At 35.3% G+C, this 22,351-nt stretch overlaps 1 protein-coding gene across 1 annotated transcript in view; it reads left to right on the top strand.

Moving 5' to 3' along the window:
• AHR (aryl hydrocarbon receptor) overlaps window positions 1-22,351 on the top strand; it is a 65,315-nt gene that overhangs the window by 30,021 nt on the left and 12,943 nt on the right. Inside the window, exons 3-6 of the mRNA XM_030008347.2 lie at window positions 10,796-10,911; window positions 14,665-14,754; window positions 16,156-16,279; window positions 21,410-21,540. Of these exons, the coding sequence (XP_029864207.1) occupies window positions 10,796-10,911; window positions 14,665-14,754; window positions 16,156-16,279; window positions 21,410-21,540 (461 nt within the window). The remainder of the gene's footprint in view (window positions 1-10,795; window positions 10,912-14,664; window positions 14,755-16,155; window positions 16,280-21,409; window positions 21,541-22,351) is intronic.

Raw genomic sequence — 22,351 nt, 5'->3', positions numbered from 1 at the left:
CAACTCTAGAAAGGTCCTTTGTGCTGTCAGAGTCTCACAATAAGTTGTATTTCTAAATAGTTTGGAAAACAAACAAACCCCACAATACAAACAGAAAACAAAAAAACCCAAACCCTCCTGCCCCCAACCAAAAAAACTCTGCAAGTCCACACAAGTCACGTAGTTCTAAAGTGTGAAACTACAACAAGAAACTGAAAACTTGTATTAGAATTCTGAGGTACTATCGCTCATCTTTTGGGTTTGTGTGGTTGCCCTCCAGGGCAATCTTCTCAAGGCAGGAGCTTGCTTTGTTTATGTGTATCAGTGGGTCAATTAAGTGGTGATGCTTAATGAATACTGTTTGAGTATCTATCTTGATTTCTGAGGCAGTTTATTAACAGTAGAATGGAAGTATTGAAAATATTGAGACAATTTTATGTAGTTTTTGGTTTACTGAAAAGCTTGTGCTATGAAAGGGACGTATCATTTCAGTGTTTAGAATTATTGGGAACAGAGCCTTCACTGGACTGATTATTTAAATCATAAGTAAAACTCTAGATTAAATTTTGAATCTTAAAAACATATGTTAAAATATTTTTAAGGGAAAAAAAAGGTTCTGTTTATGAGAACTGGTAGCTGTGCCTGGTAATGCACTAATCAAACTAGCCTTTTGCTTTCTCTTTACTGTGGCTGTCTTCATCCACTTCCCACTCAATTGAGCAGTTAGTTTTCTGAAAGACTAGTAAATTAGTTGTCCAGTAGCAAGTGTATGTTAATACTCAGTGTAATGTATCTAAGGTATATTTTAATATTTATGTAGTTCTGCTGTCTTAAAAGGCTGCCATGACTGAAGCTGTGGGGAAAGACAGCTGTCACTTTTGGAAACTGTTGCAGTTAAAACATCATTCTTTTAGGATATTTAACCATGAAGTTTGTGACCTTTCTCCAAAATAACAGTGGAAACCCAGTGTCTTGTCCAAATTCTGGCTCAGGAATTCACTATACATTTAGCCCATTACAAATAAACTCATTTGGTAAGATCTAATTCCTGTCCTGGTTACCTGCTGTTACCTATTCAGCTTTCTGTAGAAGAGCGAGGTTAAGGTTCATTTCTTCTAAGAGGCTTTCTGCTAGTATAAAAATAATACCAGGGAGAGCTGGAGGTTTTTCATAGAGGCTTTCCCATATTTCAGGTGCTAGAAAGAAGGGGTTTATGGTTTTCTTCTTCCTCCTGTTTAGTATTTACTAGTATTTACACATAACTTTACATGCTGTAAAATGGCAAATAAGTTGCTGACTTGTTTTTTCATCTTGTGTAACTTCAAGACATTTTAAAAAGTTGCTAATGTGTGCATTTGTATGATCTTTTCTATAGCTATGCCATTTAATGACAAAAATGACAAATTTAAATGAAAATCTTCTTCTATAGAAGATACATATTCAAATACATACTGTGTTCAAGTATAACATATCAAAACCAGACTAAAGAAAGGGGAATTAAAATATGTTATGGTATTCCAGGATAAGGTGGTTTATCAACAAAAGGTGTAAAGAAGGGTTTTGAAACTTTTTGAAAGGTTTTTTTTCTGCTTTTGTTTGTTGTTAATGTTGGTAAATTTTACCAAGCAGCAAAATAAGATTTAAAAAAAAAAAAAAAAAAGTTGTGGGTTTGTTGTTTGGGTTTTTATCCTGTAGAACAGTAAACTCATTTACTGTCTCATAAATAATCTTGTGATCCAGAAATGTAATTTCTGGGAAATTCACAGCTCCTTTTAAGTCTTGGCCAGTGACATTTGATTGAAATTTGGGTAGGAAAAAAAGGTCATACTCCTGCCAAGTTTTTGTCCGTCTTATGATTTATAACTCTGAACATTGGGAACGTATCCTTGCCATAGACCTGGAAACCAAGTAGCACTGGTCTGAGTTCAGAGACATGTCAATTTTGAAAGGGCAAGCAACAGACTTCCTTCTGCCAAAAATAGCTTTTGTGCTAAATTATTTAAGTGTAGTATTTGATCACAGATAAATGGAAAATAATATTTTGCACTTTGGACCTTATTTATATAGTGGGGGAAGCCCAAGGATATTTTAAAATTAGATGGGTTTTGTTGGGTGAATCTGAAATACCACACATTCAAAAACCATGGTACTTGGCATTGAGAAAAATGTTGTGTACTGTTTTTATTCCTCGTGTGTATTTGTTATATATTGATTGCAACGAAGAGAATATTTTAGACTCCTGCAGCGGTTAAAGTAATGTGTACCACTTCTGTGCTTTTCTGTTGTTGAGTGTAAAATATGTATGAAGACATGTCTGAAGTGTAAGTACAGTGGGCCCTTGGGAAGTTCTGGAGCTGTACCTTGACTAATTTCAGTCCAATGCTGACAATATATTCACTGGTTTATTTTTGGTTTGTAAGTCTGTTTTTATCCATGGTCTGTGAAACGTTCAAGGGTGATGCTTAATAGAACCTTAATATTGGAAATTCTTTATCCTGATTATACCAAGAGTATAAATAGTTTTCTTTAGTCTAGCAAACAAATACGGCCTTGTAGTAGTTGCTTTGGTGGCAACCCCTAAAGGTTCCTAATAGTTTCTACTGAAACCTTTTGTATTAAGGCACTTTTAAACCTCAGAAACACCTACTTTTAGAGATGAAAATTTCCTTTTTCTGTTTTCTCTCTAGCCTAAGCATTCTGGGGCAAATCCTACATTTCTTCTTCCCTTAAAGAAAATTTCTTGTATACTTGAATATTCTCACAGCTGGGTAGACTTGTGCTCTCTCTGCCGTGCCTGATTGTATAGCTGATGAGTTTGTATTTTAGTTGGTCTGAATTTGGGTTAAACTAGAAAGTACTGGAGGACTGGAAATTGAGGAGTGCACATGCGCAGAACTTGCGTCATGTTCAGTGCAGGTCTGTGGAACCAAGGGGTTCTGGTTGGAGTCACTGGCACAAAATCTGCATTGTAAATAAGACACATGCCTGGAAATTCTTGATTTCTAGAGATTTGTACACATCAGGAGATCTGTATCTCTACAGCAGTTAAGTTACTGACTCTCAAAAGCCCAGGAAATTCCAAGAACCTGACCACGTACTTTTTACCCTTGTTCTGTTCTCCTTTTTTAATTAGTGGAAATAATTTTTTTCCGGCTTTTTGGGTTTTTTTCCCTCCACCTCTCTTGTTAAAACTTGTTCTGGTAAGTGTTATTCCCTCTCAGTCTCTTTTTTTCTTCCCTCACCAGCCATAACCTACTAATACTTCTTTGAAAGCATTCATGGTGGTATGATTTATCCTCTTGTGATAGCTGCTTCATGGCATTTTTGCTCTCTTGAACCATGAATAATTTCTTTGAGGCCAAATCAAGAAATACCTGTCTCCCATGGCTCATAGGTTCTTTCAGTTGCTTTTCCTAAATGTGTAAACATGTTTATATGTCTCAGCGTTAGCTGAAAATACGCTCATGAATCAAAGCACCATATCCTCTGTGGTTGAAGGTTGGTTGTTACTAGTTTTTTAACCTTTGTTTGGCTTTTGTTATGGAAATATCAAAATATAGGCAGCTCCTGCATAAGTTTTATTGGTATTTTTCTGCTTTAAAAGTATACTCTTTGAAAGCAATTCCAGTATTGTCATAATTTGGCATATTCAGTCATTCACATGCTTAAGAGGAAAAAGGTATCCTTTGTTACTAGTCACTCCCAAATGTACAATTTCACCTTCATTTTGCTTATGTGTACAAAATCTGGTTATTCAACTTCCATAACTAGTTCTGTAAATTGTTTTCTATGTATATTGCTCTGGACTGTGTCAGAATAGTGATGTATTTTTTACATTTTTATTAATGTATTTACATTTGGTGTTCTGATAGTAATGGAAAATACATGTTTTTATACATCCCTTCATCCACAGTTTACTGTAATTTACAAGCTGTATTGTAAGTTGTAATAGAGCTTACAAGGAAGACTGCCCTTAAATTGTTTCTTCTTCAGACATGTAAGAAATAAAAAGGCTGCTGCATATCACAGCTTTCAGATTTAATTGTTAATAGATGGAAGAATAATTGGAGGCCAAGATATTGGAATTAAAAAATGAAAACATGGAACTCTTGAATATTAAAAACTTGTCAATATTAGAAACAAGGATGTGTCTACCATATGTTGCCTTTCCTTTTCTTTTTTTTTAGTACTTTAGTATAAATACTTGCTCAGCTTTTAATAGGATATAAATAAACAATATAAAGCTGTCATGAAAATTATTCAGAATTCATATATGAAGGGATAGGAAATGCAAAACTTAAGTATGCAAAATACAGTCAAAACTTTTTCCCCGTATATAGCATGTTTTACTTGTACATGCAGCCTACACAGAAGTCTATCTTACCTCTTTGTGTAACATAACTAAAACTTTAGAGATACAGTTACGGTAATTCTAAATTGTATTTATTTTCTCTTGTATCTCTAAGTACAGAGCAATCCTTAGCAAGTTTTATTAATGAAATGTACAGTTTATGCTATCTAGTAGAAGTGTAGTTATTTACAAAATATGCAATCAATGTGTGTTTTATCTTTCTAAAAAATCATTAATTGCATACTTTTCTTTGTGTTACTCAATAACTTTCATAAATGTTTTTCCTTTTATAGTCTCAGAGATAGCGGGTGCAAAATGTTTCATATAATCTTAAGTAATGGAAGTAGCTAAGGTTTCATATAGATACGTGGATATATATAATATTTTCTCCCACTTCAAATGGATCTTTTGCCAGTATAAACAGTTTAGCGTATATTAATGATTTAGGCAAGAGTTTAATATTAAACTCTGTTTTCTCAGTAGTGACCTCCTTGTCTTGCTTTGGCTGGTGAACTTTGTGTTGGAGGCTAGCATTTGTTGCTGAAGCGAGTAGGACCACCCGCCTCATGAGAACTGTTGTTTTTTAAAGTAGTCTAGAACAGACTAGTTGAATTTATAATTCTACTGAAAAGGTTATGAAACAGTCTAAGTTGTCTCTGACTGCAAACTTTGACCTGTTCAGCTGAATTGTGGGAACTGTGCCAAAATTTGATATAAAGCAGTTCTGGGAAGCTCTTTAAGATTAAATTCCAGGACTGCATGACTGATGTGCTAACGATATACTTGTGGTATTAGGCAAGTGTTAACTTCAATACAGTTTTAGGCTTGAACAGATCATTCACCTAAAAGTAAAAATTATCTCCAGCCTGATTTAAGTAACTTGTTGTATCTCAGTATGATGTTAAAAGGCCCAGTTAAAATTTGGCGTCTTGATATTCCTTTCTCTCACCTCTCTGTGGTGAGCTACCCTGACTCCTCAAAAACTTGTTGCTATGCTTTTTCTTCAGGGAAGAGGTAGGAAAGAGAAAAGGTTCTAACTGCAGAGTATCTTGGTATGGTTTCCGTGAAGCTTTTCAGCCAGCAATCACTGAATCGGTTTGTATTCAGCACTCTTATAACACGTGGCTGGTTTAGGCGAATTTTGAGATGGAAAGTCTGTTTAATCATACATTTCTTCACTCCTTTAATAATAATGAGACATTTGGTGTGGGAATGCTCAGGTTTCAGTGGAGAATAATCTCTCCAGACTCCACAGCTGAGCACCAGCAGATGTGGTATATTTTCTTCATTTATGTCAGAAAAACTTCTTTATTCACTCAACACAGAAAAAATTACCTTTATTTTTTTCTTGTGTATTTTGTTCTTTCTGATGCTTTCAAAAATGCACTTTTTTTCAAATGAAGTCATTTCTAGATTTGAGGAAAACAGTGTAATAGAACTTGGTTTGGCTGAGTTGAGTATTGCCAGTGTCCTGATATACGCTGCTAGGAATGCTCATCTCTTGTTCTATGGCCAGACAACCAAATATTCCATAAGACAGTAGTCACGTGCAGGTTAAAGGCATTTTTATTAGATTTCATTTTTACTAATATTCCTTTTGAATATTTGTACAAATATTGTAGGTGTGTCCCTTCTTTCATGGAAATGGGAACTGAAACAGTTTTTGAATGCCTCTCTATTACTTTAAGAAGTTTAACTGCCAATATTATTTTCTTAAAGTAATAGTAAAGTAGACAAGTATTTGTGTGTTAAATCAGGCTCCTATATGAATGCCCATCAGAAAGTTGGCTAGATAGTTCCTGACATATACCTTATGCTGAATTCTCTGCATCACCAGTTACTTTATTAACCTTGCTACAATTAGTACAGGTAGTGCCCCCTCGAGTATGTCAGTAGAGTGTATTTGTTCTTGCTCTGTGACAATTTTGCGATTCTCTGCTGTTGTCACTTCTGGTAAACAGAGTAAGGAATCACCATTTACAGGATTCCTGCTGAAAGTGCTCTGGTAGCTACAGATGGCTGCATGGTCATTGATTTTGCCAGCTGAACTGGATGAAATAGTGGAGAAGGGACTTCAAAGCAGCTGGCTGTCAAGTGAGGCAATGATGGCAAAGGTTCTTGCTGAGAACAGGAGTGACAGCCCGGAAGGAAGAGGACACCAGTTGCTGTGGGTTGCAGCTGGGGAGAGCATATCTACCAAGTAGAAACCCTAGAGATCAAGTGTTTGAAGGTGAAAAAGGCCTTTTTCATCCTGGTCTAAGGCCTCTCTTGGGGGATAGCATGGAGATTAAATGAGGTGGTGGATAGATTTTTTTAAATCATTTTCCTCATATTAGATTAACTTCTGAATATCTCAACAGATAGTTCATGAAATTAATCTATCATGTAATATCAGTTGATTCAGCACACTGCTTATAACTCATGCAGTTTAGGATATATCCCGAAGCAGTTTCTCATACTATTCCCTGTCATTCTCATGTTATTCCCTGGAAAGAAGAAAGACTGCGTAATACCTGTTGTCTGTAGGTATTGAAAATAACTTTTCAATGAATGCTTACATGGTTTTAAAATGAAAGATGGCTTTTGGCAATAGTTAGGACTCAATTGCTTGAATTCTATTCCAGACCTGAAGAAGTAGTTGTATGTCAGACTTACTTTCTTTTTTCCAGACATACTGTTAGCCTAATAAAGTACACTACATCTCTGTATAAATCTCTCATCACCTGAATGTAACAGTTAAAACCAGAGATAAGAAGCTGGTAAACACTGATGTTACCATCGTTATTTAACTTGTCCTTGTAGATATAATGTAAAACTGACTATCTTTCACATTTGCTGGTTTGGGTGCTAAAGCACTTCACAACTGTATAACAAATGTACCAGAAACTATAATGTTGTTCTCTGTCTAGAAAAAAACTATTAAAGGTCACTATCTAGTTTTGTTGTCTTTGGGATTTAGCTTTTACTTCAAATCAGGAAAGTCTGGGCAATGGAAATGATGCTTGTTGCTGGACATAGGATTAAGTGACAATCATTAACCTACCTGGAAAACAAGTGCTTACAATCTAGCCCTCTTACTAAAGTTGCGTAGCAGAATTTTTTTTTTTTTTTTTAAACAGGTATAAACAACTTTGCCTTATTTTTGTTGCTTTAAAGTTATTAATGGGAAATTCTGAGAAGCAATTTGCTTGTGTCTTTCATGTATTTTAGAGTATGTATACAGATTTTTGCTCTTTACTCTGTGGGAGTAGTCATGTTTTAATTTCCTGTGGCTGAAAATTAAGAGGGTATAGGCTAAAATAAGTTGTACTTAATTCAGAGATTCAAAGATTATGAAGCAATGAACTGTTGGGATTTTTTGTCTGACTACATGAGTAACATAGACTACGAGAAGTAGCAGAATTCATGGCTGATTTTAAACTAGGTGATGTTGACTGTAATATTACCTTTGGATGAGTTGCGCATTTTAGTTCTCCTTATCGTCATCTGTTACTATACCTCTAGCTGGTATTTCTGATGCCACAGCATTGTGTGCTGTGACTAAGTCTTTCCAAAATTACTGCTTCGCAAGATGGCCCTCCCATACTGTAAGGCAACTTGTTATTGGGATCTGGTAGCCTTCCACTTGACTGTATTGAACCACACATTGCAAGTTTGCAACCAGGTAGCTGGGGTTGCTCAATGTCAGGGACCTGTGTTGTCTCTGTTACTCTTGCTTAACTTCTTACTACCAATTTTTTTTTAATGCTTGCTTGAAGAGTATTGATAAAGAAGTTTAATCACACAGGGCTGGTAATTACCATACCTTAATTGTATTAGCATTGTAAACTTTACAAGTTACATTTATAATTTTTTTTATTAAAGCTTACACTTGGTTTGGATACTGATTTTTATTTTTGTTAATACTACTTTCTTTTAAATATTTATTATTCAAAATTCTGTATCATCCATTCCATTGTCCTATCTCCCCAGCAGGAAATTCAACAAGCTGTTTTTAAAATCTTGTCTAAAATTTATCACTTTTTGTTTGTTTGTTTGTTGTTATCACTGTCTTTTTGATCTAAAATATCCATATTCAGTAACTTCTGTTTAGCTCTGTTTGACTAAAAGGACTTTCATCATGAAATGTGAATATCTCACTTGTTTTTCTCAGAAGTATTAAATAGAAATATTTGGTCATCTTTCCTGGTTTTTTCCTACATTATTATTTATATTTTTATCACTTCCACCTAAAAAGAAACCAATTTTGTTGTTGCGACTATGTGCTTCTAGCTGATTTGACTTTTGATTTTTGTGAAATTGGCTTTTTCTAGTACCAGCTAAACAAAATCTAATATTCATTTAATAAAGGGAATTTAATTTTTATGAAATCAGTGGAAGACCACACCTACCTAAGCAACATCTGCACTTCAGTTTTGATGCCCTGTTATTAATGAAGAAGAGGGATGATAAAAATTTTCCTTTCCATAGATGGAACAGTTAACCTTTTTCCAACTTAGTCTTTAAAAGCATGAGTGTTTTAGAGCTGTCACGTAGCGATGCATCTCCAAAGTCTCAGAACATGAAGTCCCCTGCAGTGCGATCTCTTCGCCTTACCTATGGGTGTTGAGGCAGAAACTCCAGTGACTTGGGTGGCTTCTAGTAGGCACTAGCTGGCCTATGATTTATCTGTCAGAACAAGGTAAATTCGGTTTGTTTTTTTTCTGAGGAGTTGTATGCACCTGATGATGTATACAGCTGTAATTTCCACTGTATTTTCCATTTTTTTTAATACAGATTGTCAGCAATTTTCCATCTGTCTCAGTTTACAACAGCTTGATTCCATCCACGTTCTGATTTCTGCAAAAGGTGTAGGTTCCAATTCAGCAAAATATGTAACTTCAGGTGTACCTATTGCACACTTTGAAAGTTAGGAGGAATATAGCCATACCAGTGGTTAGGCTGTGTTAGAATTTAAAATGAATTTGCAATTGCAATTCTGTGTGGCCTATTACAGGACTTTTTGACTATCTGGTAGGAAGAAGAGTATTAAGGTTTTAATTTCAAAGCAAACCCTCAGATAAATTCCTGACTGATTAATCAGTTAATGTCTTTTTAGAACATGTTTTTCCTCTGCGGTGCCTTTGAGGGATATTTTAATGAAAACTGTCTGGCTTGAAAGTTGTTAGCTGCAGTAATAGCTTAAAAAAACCTGAAAGGCATAATTTATCTTTCAGTTAATATACTTAGTGTAAAATATCATTTAACCTAGTTGAAATGTGAGTGAACAGGAGTTCTTCAGGTTTCTTGACTAAAGTTCTGAGCAGCTGAAAAATGAAAGCTTTCAGCAGATTGAAAAATCATTTGGAATTTAGGGTGAATATCTCATTGTTATGAGATAAACTGTTGGTATTTTATGGAAATGCAGTTGTTTCTATAAATTTCCCTTGGTTTGCAGCTTAGAAATTTTGGGGTCGGGAGCAGGTGGTGGTGTTTAGCTTTATGGTAAAAGTTTAAGCTACAATTACTCAAGTAATTTTAAGCTGTTTAGATGCTACAGACCCACTCAGACTAATTTCAGCTTTAGAGACTTTTTTTTTTCTTTTTAGAACTATGTGGAAAGTAGATAAATTCTGAGATATGGACAATCTTTGAGTATCTAGTTTTACTTGACGATGTCCTTTTTATTAGAAAACATGGTGCAGAGATGGGAGGTAGTATCTCTTCCAGGTACTTTGAAGCAATTTGGTCTGATTCTTCATCCCTTATTGGGTAATTTTTTTTCTTTCAATTGGATATATTTGTGACCTGAATAATGGTGATTCATGGTTATAGTATTTTATCTAAAATTGGAAAGTTTGCTTAATTGTTTTAATGGTTAAAATTTAACTATGGCAGAAAAAAAAACCCCACCCTTTTTGTTTGAAATGGCTTTCTTCGTTTTCTTTAATGTGTAATATGCATTTAGGGTTCCTGTTTCTTTCTTTCCTTTCTCTGAAGGGAGCTTTAGGTCTAGAGCAAGCTTATATCTGAGGTACCATAGTTTGATGTCTGAAATTAGATGGGATAAAAATAAGTGTAGGTGTTGTCATACCTTAAGGCAGAGACGTTATCAGGTTATAGGAGGTGGTTGTATGAAAACAAAAATGTCCTTTATTAACAAGGGAGACAAACTAAAAGTAAGCCGTATAGTGAAAATAAGGAGAAGAAAAAGAAGGAATGAAATAATGAGATTTGGTTTGATTTCAATAATACTGATTCTGTTGTGAAAGTATTATAGTTTAGAAAGGAGACGGATGACAAATTTGAGTGTTATCTCTAAAGGTAAGGAAAAAGTCTGACACTGAAACAGAAATCTTTCATTAGATTGACTTTAAAAGCATTTTTGAAATATAATTTTTTTTCTTACACAAAATAACACATCATCACATAATTTTTTAGTGAGCCTTGCAAAGATCACTCAAGTCTTTTCTTTCTTTTTTCTAGTTGCATTAAAATCTTCTAACTCTACAAGACCAGAAAGAAATGGCATTCAGGAAAACAGTAGGACAGCAAAATGTGGAGAAGGGATGCAGATCCTGGAAGGAGAACTCTTACTGCAGGTATGTTTTGCAGTGGACGTATTATACCAAGATTTAAATTAAAAAAAAAAAAAAAAAAAAAAAAAGATTCTATTGTATTTAACATACTAGTTATTCACTGATGAGATTGGAAAAATGAAGTTTTCTTATTGTCAAATTCTTTCCTCATTTTCTTTAGGTTAATATTATACAGCTCTTGCACTTTTCTCTGGTGGTAGTAGTGATACTGAAGAGCGGGTGTTAGACTACAAGGTCCTCTTAACATTTTGAGTCATTTCTTAGAGTTGTTTTTTCCCATCTCTTTGCATCTATTGTTAATAAAGATATTCATATAAAGAAACAATCTTCATAAAGTTCAGATAGGTTAGTCATCGACTGTAGATTGGTAACTAATTGTCAAAAAACCAATTTCTCTTTAAAAGACCTTGGGCTTGCTGGAATATCTTGCTTTCTGAATGTTTTGAAAGAACCCAGAGTTCATAGTATAGGTTCAGGACAAATTTTAAAATACTTTCATAACTTTTAGCAATGTGAACTAATGGAAAGTATTAATGAAAAACAGTGGGTTTTTAAAGTTATACAGTCTGTTTTATAGTCTGTTTTAATGTCCTAGAGTGTCAAAGCATATGAAATATAATGTTATAATACTAGGTCCAGATTAAACTCAAGAAATTACTAATATAAGTATTCCAATGTTCTAATTAGTTTCACAAAATAGATTTTACTGTGACCTGCAGCTCCATTTGAAATATGTTGATAATCTGTCTTGTACACAGGTTTCACACTGATACATCTATCAGAAGTGGCAAATCATTAGATCGGTCAGAACCAATGGTTTGCTTAGAACACAATTAATTTAACTTCTTAAAGGGTAAAAAAGAAAACAGGTTCTAAGAATCCCACAAAACAATTATTGTAAACTAATGCTAGTTGAAAATTGTTTCCTAACTGACTAAAAAACTAGGACATGTATGTAGTTTTCTAACCTTAATAAAGTATGACAAAGAACTGTTATGGAGTTACTGCAGGTGAACAGCTTTCTTTTAAACAGAAATTATCTAAAAAGGTACAGTATATGGTTTATATTGGAGGCATCTATTTGATGTGAAATCTAGTTATTTTTTATGACTTCTGAATGGAAGTTATATGAGGGAACTGCTATAGCAAACTGCTTTCCAGTATGAAAGTCAAATGGGTGATATACTTGTTTGTTACTGTAAATTCTGCCCCCCTTGGGAAGTAAGTAAATGACCTGATTTTCTTAAATGAATTTGTTTAGTAAATATTTTATATATAAAAAAAAATTTATGAGAATGAATATGCAGATAGAGTTTTCTTAGGGAATATAGGAAATGATGAGTGATGAAAGTGGGAATTTTCTGGAAGATACTGAGCATCAGTAAGATGTAGATTTTGGTAAAATCCTTCCCTTCTGTCTAAGCTTGGAAGTCTTTTGTGTCACACAGGTTTCTGTAAATTATAACTTATGATGAACATTTCCTTTTTATTTTTCTCTCTATTTTTTGCAAAGGTGTTATGAATATATACCATATTGTTTATATTTGTTTTTATTTGTTCATCAGATATTTTTTCTTGTTTCTGAACAAACAGAAGATTGTGTCTTTAATTTCCAACATAGAAACTGCCTTACCAGTTCAATATATTGTGGAAGTAGAGAGCAAATGCATAGATGTGCCTTCCCTAAAATTAAGCTATATCTCCTTTAAAATTATTTATATTATTTCAAATTCTTATTTTAGATACATAATCTATTACAGTCTAAGCAAGTTTATGATATGAAGTGCAAGTCAAAGGAAGACCTCTAAGAAATTTTTAAAACATCTTAATTCTCACCAGTAATGAACAGTTTTGTAATTGCCTTTGCACTAGGAATATTGAAAGTATTTTTGTAGAAGCACAAATATTATCTCCAATGGTCCAAAATAATAAACTCACAGAGACATTTCATTATGCCTTTAAAGAAAGTTATTTTAGGATTGCATTTTGCCAAAACCTCCATCAGAACCAATCTCCCATTTATTGGTATACCCTGGATACCTGTATGTTTTAAGGAACTTCCAGTAGTTTGTTGCACTAGATTTTTGGGCAAAAAACTTGCATTTTACAGAATTTTTGGCTTACTGAAGGCATCTGATTTCTGCAGTAACAATCCTGTTTTAAGATGAACTGCGTACCAGTGCCACTGTGAAATGTGATTGAATTCCAGGTACAGGAGCTGTACATAGCTTTGTATGAAACAGAGCAGAATAACCAGTTTTAACATGTGGGCCAGAATTAGATACTGTGCATCTTGCAGACTTTTTCTATCAACCACTTGAGTTGAAATGCCCTGCAGAATAGGTCAGCAGAGGACACAAGCACCTGCCATTGCAGCATTCTGCTCCATTGGAATTACCGTGAACTTCATCAAAACCAAAGATTCTATGTAACTACTTAAGATTTCTTGGATTGGCTATGCTATTTAATTTCACATTATTATTAAATTTTTTTTTAGCTCATACTGTGTTCAGGTAAAGTTTGCTAAACTTGCATAAGGAGTTTTTATAGAGCTCACAACTGTTTATGAGAATAGATAAGAGATGTCTACACAATAAATAGGAGTGGTTCACAGTATTTAAAGACCAGTCATTTAATCAGATATTTAACTTGACTTAATTAGACCGTATTAGTAAAAGAAAAAGAAGTAGTAAAACCATATCTCTGCAAAATATGGCAAAGCAACTATGGTGGTTACCATAGCGTGGGGCTATGGGAGTTAATGTTTGTGGAAGAATGGTGCTGGTTTATAATAAAAATATATTATGTTGTTACAATAAGATATAGGATATCTTCACTTACTTTACATTTTTCTATGTTACAATAATTTTGCATAATAAAGAGTTTTAAAAAATGTGTTTTGGGTATGCTGGCCAAATTTGACTTTGAATGCAGCTGAGAAAATTAAGTGGTACAATATACTTAATCCAGTCCCTCGAGACAGCCTTTTGTTAAATGTTGACTGAAATCCATAGAAGTAAATCAGCACCTTTCAGATGAGCTGCCAAGTCACAAATGTACTGTTTGCTATCACAACAATTGCCATGAACCGTATTGATTGGGAGTTCAGATAAATGCCCTTTGCGTGACTTTGAGTAAGGAGCCACTTAGTCTGCTGCTTCATGAAGGGGGAAATCTCTTCAAAAACATTGTTTACTTGCAACAGTCTGTTTGTGCAGAGGTTTTCTATTTTAAGTATGCTATAAAATGTTTTCTTGGACTATATAGGGGATCTTGATCACTTGATTTCCTGTCCGCTTAGGCCTGTCTGCACTATGAATAGAACAGATTTTGGGAATGGGTTTGTGACATGGCTCCCACTTGTGCTGCGGGCAACTGGGCGTACTGAAGCAAGCATTGCGAGCTATGGTTGATATTAGAGAAACTTATAGTTGTTCATACTGCTGTCCTTCATCTCCTACAATCAAGAGTAATTAAAAGTCATCAACAAGGTTTGGCTGCTCCCCTGAATTTTCCAGGAGAACAATTTTTTTTTTTTTTTAATTTTTTTTTCCCATTAGATGCAGTTTTCTTCATTGTGCCATGCATACTGTAGAGACGCAATGAAGAATCCTTCTGTTTGTGCTGTTAGATAATGATATGTTTTTGCATGCTGCACATTTTATTGGGAGACTAGGGTATAGGTAGACTTACAGCCACAATAATTATCTGGAATTTTGTCTCTGAAGCTGACAGATTGGTGTGTTTCCTCCCCAGGCATTAAATGGTTTTGTATTAGTTGTTACGGCTGATGCTCTGGTTTTTTACGTCTCTTCTACTATCCAAGACTACTTGGGGTTCCAACAAGTAAGTTTATTTTTTCCTCTATTTTTTTGCAGAGGTTTTGCTTAATTTCAGAGGGCATCAGTGTTCATATTTAGGGTCTGATAGTTTGTGTAATAAAAATATCAGTTAGGTACTTTGGGTTGGATTACTCTGAAACCATATTACTTTTCTATCAGCTTACATAGCTAAAATGGGACCTCAGGCCAAACACAACAGGAATATAATTTCCAAAGTTGAGTTAGGCAAGATAGGAAATTTTCACACTTAATTAGTCTTTACTGGAACAACTGTTTGAAATTTATACTGTGGTGTTACCCGGTTTATGATGCTGAGTGAGACATAATTCAATGGGAAGGGAATTATTTTAATAGAAACCTTTCATACGAAATTAACTCCATATGCCTTGAGGTTTTAAGTATCAACTAAGTGATTGTAATATTTTTAGAATTTTAGTGTTCTCTTGCTCATATTTACTTTATTTTCTTATTTATTTCAAAACAGGCATTTGTTACTTACAATTTATGGTGCAGATCACTTATAGCTAACTTCCTTTGGCTTGCAAGCCAGGTACCAAAGTAGTAAAGACCAAGACCCAGCGGGCACATGTTGCCTTTCTTAGAGAACTCCTGGGATTATTTTATGTTAAGATGATAGAAGCTTAGTTATAGTTATCAATTTATATCTTTGGGTACTGGATGATGATAGATTCATTTGCTGTCTAAAAATAGGGGGAAACCCTGCTTGGTCTGCAGTTTTAGCTAACTGATAAGAGATGGGGGAATGTTTGTGTAAAAGAAAATATTTCAAACAAAACATTATTATTCCTGGGGTTACAGATTCTTTCAGTGTTGGGGAATGAAGAAAAAAGCTTGGAAAACAAATTGGGCATAAAATTTCTATAGTAATGCCAATAAATCAAGTGCATGCTATAGAAGTAAAGTCTTAAAGTTACAAAAAATAGCATTTCTGGCAATTTGTTCTGGAAAATACTGATTCTTTTATGAAATTCTTCAAAGCAAAATTTGAGCTAGGCTTCTGCTTTTGCCAGCTCATCTTAATTTCTTTAGATCTATGTTTTATTTTAAATGTTTTCTGTTTGTATAATGGTTGGGGTTTTGATCCATGTAGAAAACAGGGAATTAACTCCTCTTAGTTGACTGGTGCTTTTCTTGGGTGGGTTTTTTTCCCCTTAATTTCTTTCAACCACTGATCCTGGCTGTTGTAGCTTTGCCATTCTCCTCTGTGCTGCTAAAAATTTTTCTGCGAAGCTTTGCCACTTGCATGCAAATGTATGTTTTTATCCCTGAGGAAAATGGATTTTGCTATATCCATAGCAGTGTTGTCAACCAGACAACTTATATCATATTGTCATATAAGTTTCTTATTCTCTTTCTTACCCACCTTTTTACCTTTTGCATATAGTCTGATATTATACACCAGAGTGTATTTGAATTGATTCACACAGAAGACAGACCTGAGTTTCAACGACAGCTACACTGGGCATTAAATCCTGCCCAGTCTGCAGATTCTGGACCGAGTGTACAAGGTGAGGATGCAGCCAGCTTATGTGTTTGCCTGTCTGATTAGTTGGGGTTTTTTTAATTTGTGTATGTAAAAAAGTTAGATTCTTTTATATGAACACAGGAAGGAAGAACATCTTTTAAACTTATTTGAATTTTATGGATATGTTTGGCCAACAGTGGGAATTACAATTTTTTTGCACTTTAAATAAGCACTGCTATTCATAGCACAGCACCATTAAAATACTAATTATGCTTTAAATTGGAAGACTTTAATTTGGAGCATAAATGACTGAATGTCTTGCATGTCTGTGGTAAATCGCAAAGCAGGTAATCCTGCGTGTTTTTGTTGCAAACAGGGCAGTCAGAAGTGGACAGTTTCTTTTGGTGACATAAGAAACAAGGAAGTTTGATTCTTCTGTGTTCACTCAATTATATGGCTCATCTTTAATCACTGTTTGAATGAGAAAGTGATTTATCTGAAGTAATGATCTCTCTTTTACATCTGCTACTCCTGCTTACAGATCACTACACCAAATTTATTAGCTTAGGAAGGCCAGCAGACAATTGGGTATGACAGCTTCTGTAAGCTCTTCAGGCTGGTAAATCCATTCCATGACTAAGAATGTGTTAGTTATGGTGTTAATATATGGAATAGTCTATTCCTGATCGTGAAAGAGTAAAACTTTCACATCTGTCACCGTTATATGCAGGCTGCCACATAGTTCTCTTGGGAATAAAAGGGGAAGAGAAATAAAAGATGAAATAGATGAGCCTTTAAGACCAAGTAGGATGCTTGTTAGAGCATCAGATTGTCATGTTATTGACTGATGCTGAAGTGACCTGCTATATTGAGAAGCAACTAAGGAGAAACACATTGCTTGTATATGGGAACAGAGATTATGTAGGTACAGGTAGTTATGTGTAATATGGGAAGCATGTCCCTGCCTCATAATGACAACAAAACTGTTGAGACAACTGTAATGCTCCATTTTGCACAACAGTTGTTTAAGTATGTAGGTAAAGCTCTCTGTTACTGTGAGTTACTTGATTATAGATTATTTTTTTAATCCAGAAAAAATCCATGTTATTTTTTAATAAATCTACCATTCATAAAGCAACTTGACTTAAAACTCTAACAATTTCATATTTAATATTTCAGAGTATGGAAATGCCATGATTCGATAGAGAACTAAAAATCAGCAAATTATATTTACTGGTTTAGCTCACAGCTCAGTAAATTTCAATTTTTCATTTAGTGGTCAACATTGTTATATCATCTATGGGTCAATCTACACAGTCCAGTTGAAAACATGCAATACAACTAGTTAATATGACAATTTGGTATAGCAAACAGCTGCTGGCACTCAGAAACCAGGTTTTTATGTGGTGGCTTACTGTTTGCTTTAGAGTGAAATGGTGTTCTATAGTGCTTAAGCAAGTGCATGTGAATTTACAAAAGGTTGTGTTTGAAAAGTACAATGCCAGGTTGACTTGGCATCAGATTTGACTGAATGACAAGAAGTGCTCAGCAGGATTACAAACAATTGTTTGTTTCGTACCTTGTGTTCCTAGCTTACTAAAAGCTGATAATTATTTTTGGGCTTCAAGTAGTGTAAGATCTTTGGACATTGAGGATTTTTAAACTGAATTCAGATTTATAACAAAGGATAATGCTATGATAATAAGGATCCCCTCCATTTTTGCTCATTTAATCCATTTCCTTTTTAATACATTCAGCTGGCATTATGTAGATATTTATAGACATATTATAATTGTGCTCAGGCTTAAGCACAGATTTCAGTCTGAGTGTGTGAACTAATTCTTCTTCAGTTAGCCTGTACTGGTTGTTTCTCACTCAATACTCTGGTATGCCGCTAGACCACTGGTTTCCTCGGCTGTTACTGTGCTTCCCAGACATTCCTCCCAGTCCTGTCATCTTCCCAGAGAAGTTTGCAAAATTGATTTTTCAGTCCCAAATATCTGCTTCAGGGCCTTAAGTCTGGATTATCTTTTAAAGTTCACTTGCTATGCAACCATGTATGGTTTTGAGCTTAAACAGAAAGAAAAGGACTTTATGCACAGCATGTTTTGCACATCGCTCCGTGGTGTTGGTGAGATCCAGTGTGACCTTCATGAGGGATACAGGTTCTAACCCCTGTAGTGTTAACTGGTGGTTTTGTTCCAGGGACTGCAGATGCTCTGTAAGACTCTGCCTTCTTACAGTGAGTCACTTTTCCAAGATCCTGGCACTAAAACCTCTCTGCCTCCTGTCTACCTGGGAAAGTACAGCAGTATTCCTTTCACAAATGTAGGAGGCTTGGGCTTGAGGCCCATTCCCTCCAGTTTTGAGTTCTGTTCCACTCCTCTCATGAGCTACAGACGGTGTTCCTTCTTCCACCAAAGCCTTGTTCACTCTTGGGAACTGCCTGTTTTACTAGGGAAGTTGACAGACACTTGAAAGAACCCAGATAAGATACCTACATTCAAATTCCAGCTCTGTTTTTACCAAAAGAATAACACTAAGTTGCTCCTGTGGCAGAAATGCTGAAGGACATGCTTACCAGTGCCAAGAATGCCAGCAGAAAGTCTTGCACTGCTTATTGGATACTAGAGCTACAGCTGGTAGGCACTCCTCAGCCAGAAGATTTATCTGAGTTGGAGGACTTAATCAGAGCCCTTCATGGAGTCTGCTACTGATGATTGAAGTCCTTCCTTACATCCCCTCCAAGAAGATGCCCATAGTCTCACTTAATCTCCATGAAAGAATCAACTGAACACACACAGGGCCTTTAAGGCACTCTCAACTACTCAGTGTTCTCAGTATGCTCCTGCCTGGCCAGCAGCAATTCCAGTCAGCTCTTTCCTGACAGTAGCCAACTGTTGATATCAATTTTCTTTTGGTCTCGCTAGCCAGTACCTTTCTCAGTAGTAGCTGGTCTTGCAGGAATAAAGTTGTGGCAATAGAAAAGGAACACAAATATTTGGATTGCTTGGGGGAAAAAAAAAAGTATTCTAGTGGCTTCCTCGGTGCTGATACTTGTGAAACACTAATGTTGATATATGCAGTGTATTAACCTTTTTGAGGAGACCTCAAGTAATATATATGCAGGGATTCTCAAGGATGTCATATTTGGCATTTTTGAAAGATGAGTTGGGATTTGCAAGCTGTTTCTTTTGATAGCCTTTCTTCATAATCATTGCTTCTTCAGAGAGCATCTAACCCATTTCAGCACCTCGTGAAGAAGCAGCGCTTCAGAAGTGTTGAAAATTCTCACCAGCAATTAGGCAATTAAAAAAAAAATCTGCAGCGGTAGGAAGTAAGGAAGTAAGTTTGCTTTTGTCTGTTGAGAACCATCCATATGGCAAGTGTGGGAATGTTTTATTTTCTAATAACAAATTTAGGTGGTAACTATCTTGGACTACAAGTATCTGAGTTTCTGTACCTGTGGGATAGGCTCATAATGGTGGCTTTGGCCACCATACTGTGTATGAAAATCTGCAGAACTGTAGATGGCTGTAATTTCAGGTTATCCCTTTTCATACACACTATCAGCTAGGGCCCTTTTTCTTTTTCTCCATACCTGGAAGTTTGTTCAGCATAAATGGACCTTGCATAGCAGTTCTTTTACGAAAAAAAAAAAAAAGGTATCTCCTGATTTTATCTGAAAAGCAGAATAACTTGGCATTCTTGTTGGGTTTATATGGCCTTAGGTTGCAAGGCCTGTTGGTGAGCCATCAGCAATCTGATTTGACTCCAGTTCAGTCCCTTCAATTAATAGGAGATTAAATTGAACTGGCTTTTGGTCATGATTTGTTTTCCTTTGCGTTTGATTTGCCATTGTACAAACCACCTAGCCTATCTGTAAGTTTTTCCAGCTGTCCAAGAGACAAAATTATGTTCCAGAGAACATAATGTGGTGTGTGATTAAGTGACATGCTCTCCCTGGCTTCATCTCCAAGTCTGGAAGGTCAATATGGGTTCTTCCTTAAAATCTGTATTCTTCTTCTGTCTGTGTGTGGCAATCGGTTCTCTCAGAGTATATGGACTGTTTTTTTAAATTACAGAGGGTTTAGCACTCTAAAATAGCATTTTACACTGTTTTTTCTTAGGTTTCTGTGTGTATGAATTCCTAGGAATTACCAGTTTGTGGTTTTTTGTATGTATTACAAACAATATCATTTTGCTAAATTTGCTGCAAGTAGACATGCTCTGGTATCTCTGTATATGTAGTCTCATGCAGAACATATGTATTCTATCAGAAGTTTATTGATTTACCTTCTGGTTTTACTTTATATTCCAAATGTTTAAGTCTGTTTTCTAAATGCCACTTAGCAGCAAATGCTTGTCTTGAAGTGGCAGAAGAATATCATGTTGTTATCCTAGTTGTCAATCATGTTTTGGAGTCTTGTTTGGTTTAAAAATTAAAAAAAAACCAACCAAACAACAACACCCCCCCCCCCCCCCCAAACCACAAAATTAACAAAACAGAAGTGCTCCAGGTTCCTCTGGAGAGGTAACTGTGGTGTTTTCTTGATCAGCACAGCCCAGAAATATTTTCACTATTTAGTGGCGGGGGGGGGTTGCATCCATTAGAGAAAGTACTCACATTGATTTATTGTGGTGGTTCCTTGAAGATGCTTCTTTTTATTTACTGCTACAGCTTTCACCTGGCTGTCTGGAAAGTAACAGTTTCACAGTCTGATACCATCTACTGAGCGTTTGAATACTCAGTTCCTATAGTTGCTGTGCCTTTTGCAGATCCTGCCATTGCAGAAATGTGCTTTCTGCTGAGGACTTTGCTCTCTGCAACTGATTCAGAATCTAGATTGTTGACAAACATAATGAATAAATTAAAAAACCAACCAACCAAAAACCCAAAACAAAACACCAAAAAGCACCACTTAAAAAAAAATAAATTGCATCCAGTTTGTTTTCTAATACCATAGCCTGTAAAACATAATTCCATCAGAAGAACTGATACTTAACCTAGTATTATAATCAGTATAGGTTCTGAGGATGTTTCCAGTTTACATTGTTCTTGCTCGGGTCATGACCTAATGCTTTGTTTATGAGACGGAAGATGATTTGTTATAGATAGCCTTCACTAGGTGTTCTTCTAAAAATAATCCTTATAAATAATCCTTTCCTGTAGGAGATAATGGCTTTTCACAGCCAGCAACCTATTATAACCCAGACCAACTTCCTCCAGAGAATTCTTCCTTTATGGAAAGGAATTTCATCTGCAGGTTACGATGCCTCCTGGATAATTCATCTGGGTTCCTGGTGAGTATGGAGTTATGTAAAAACTTCCACATATGCTTGCAAGTTGGAAATCTGCATTATCCTTACAATATGTACAGCAACTTAATTTCTGAAGTCTCCGTAGATGTCTGAGCTGCTTGAACCAGTATGTTTCAGTTAGAGACACCAAATGTGTCCCCTTCAACATGTTGTTACAACCAGGTGCAAGTTCTCCCATTTCTCATGGCTCAGTTTCCTCAGTGCAATATGAATAAGCATCTGCTTTTGTAAAGTACTGTGTGATTTGCAGATAAAAATGATTATTTTCTGTTGGGTATCTTGAGATGCAATAAGTCATAATTAACAGAACCATAGTTTTCCTTTACTTGGGAAAGTCTGTGCTTGCTCTTTTTAATACATTTATTTTTTGTTTGTCAATGCTGTAGATTTTAGAATAAATACAGGTTTATCACCCTCTAGGTGACTTCTTACAAATAGAGTTGATTATATAGGATTTTGCAATTGTACACATTTGCATACCTGATACTAATGACTGACAGAAATGGAAGAGAAATAATGTTATGTTAATTGTACGTATGTTTAATGCCACGTTCACTAGAGTATTAGAAGATCCAGCTGGCATTTGCTATTACATATTTGGGGTTTGTTTTACAAAACAACCTTCCCATTAGTTCTTTTTCCAGTGAGTTTATTAGTAGATCTCGGAGTGACATGCTCAGGGGTATAACAACAGTGTTCTGTACTTGTTAGCTAAGTTTTGTGTGTGGCATGCTACAAAGCTTGAATCTGATGGGTCTTAAAAAACAAACATTTTTTTTTTAATAACAACAGC

Source organism: Aquila chrysaetos, chromosome 3 (assembly GCF_900496995.4).
Source record: "Aquila chrysaetos chrysaetos chromosome 3, bAquChr1.4, whole genome shotgun sequence".
Lineage (NCBI taxonomy): Eukaryota > Metazoa > Chordata > Aves > Accipitriformes > Accipitridae > Aquila > Aquila chrysaetos.
Note: the sequence above shows the minus strand (reverse complement) of the source record. Positions and strands in the feature narration are given on the sequence as shown.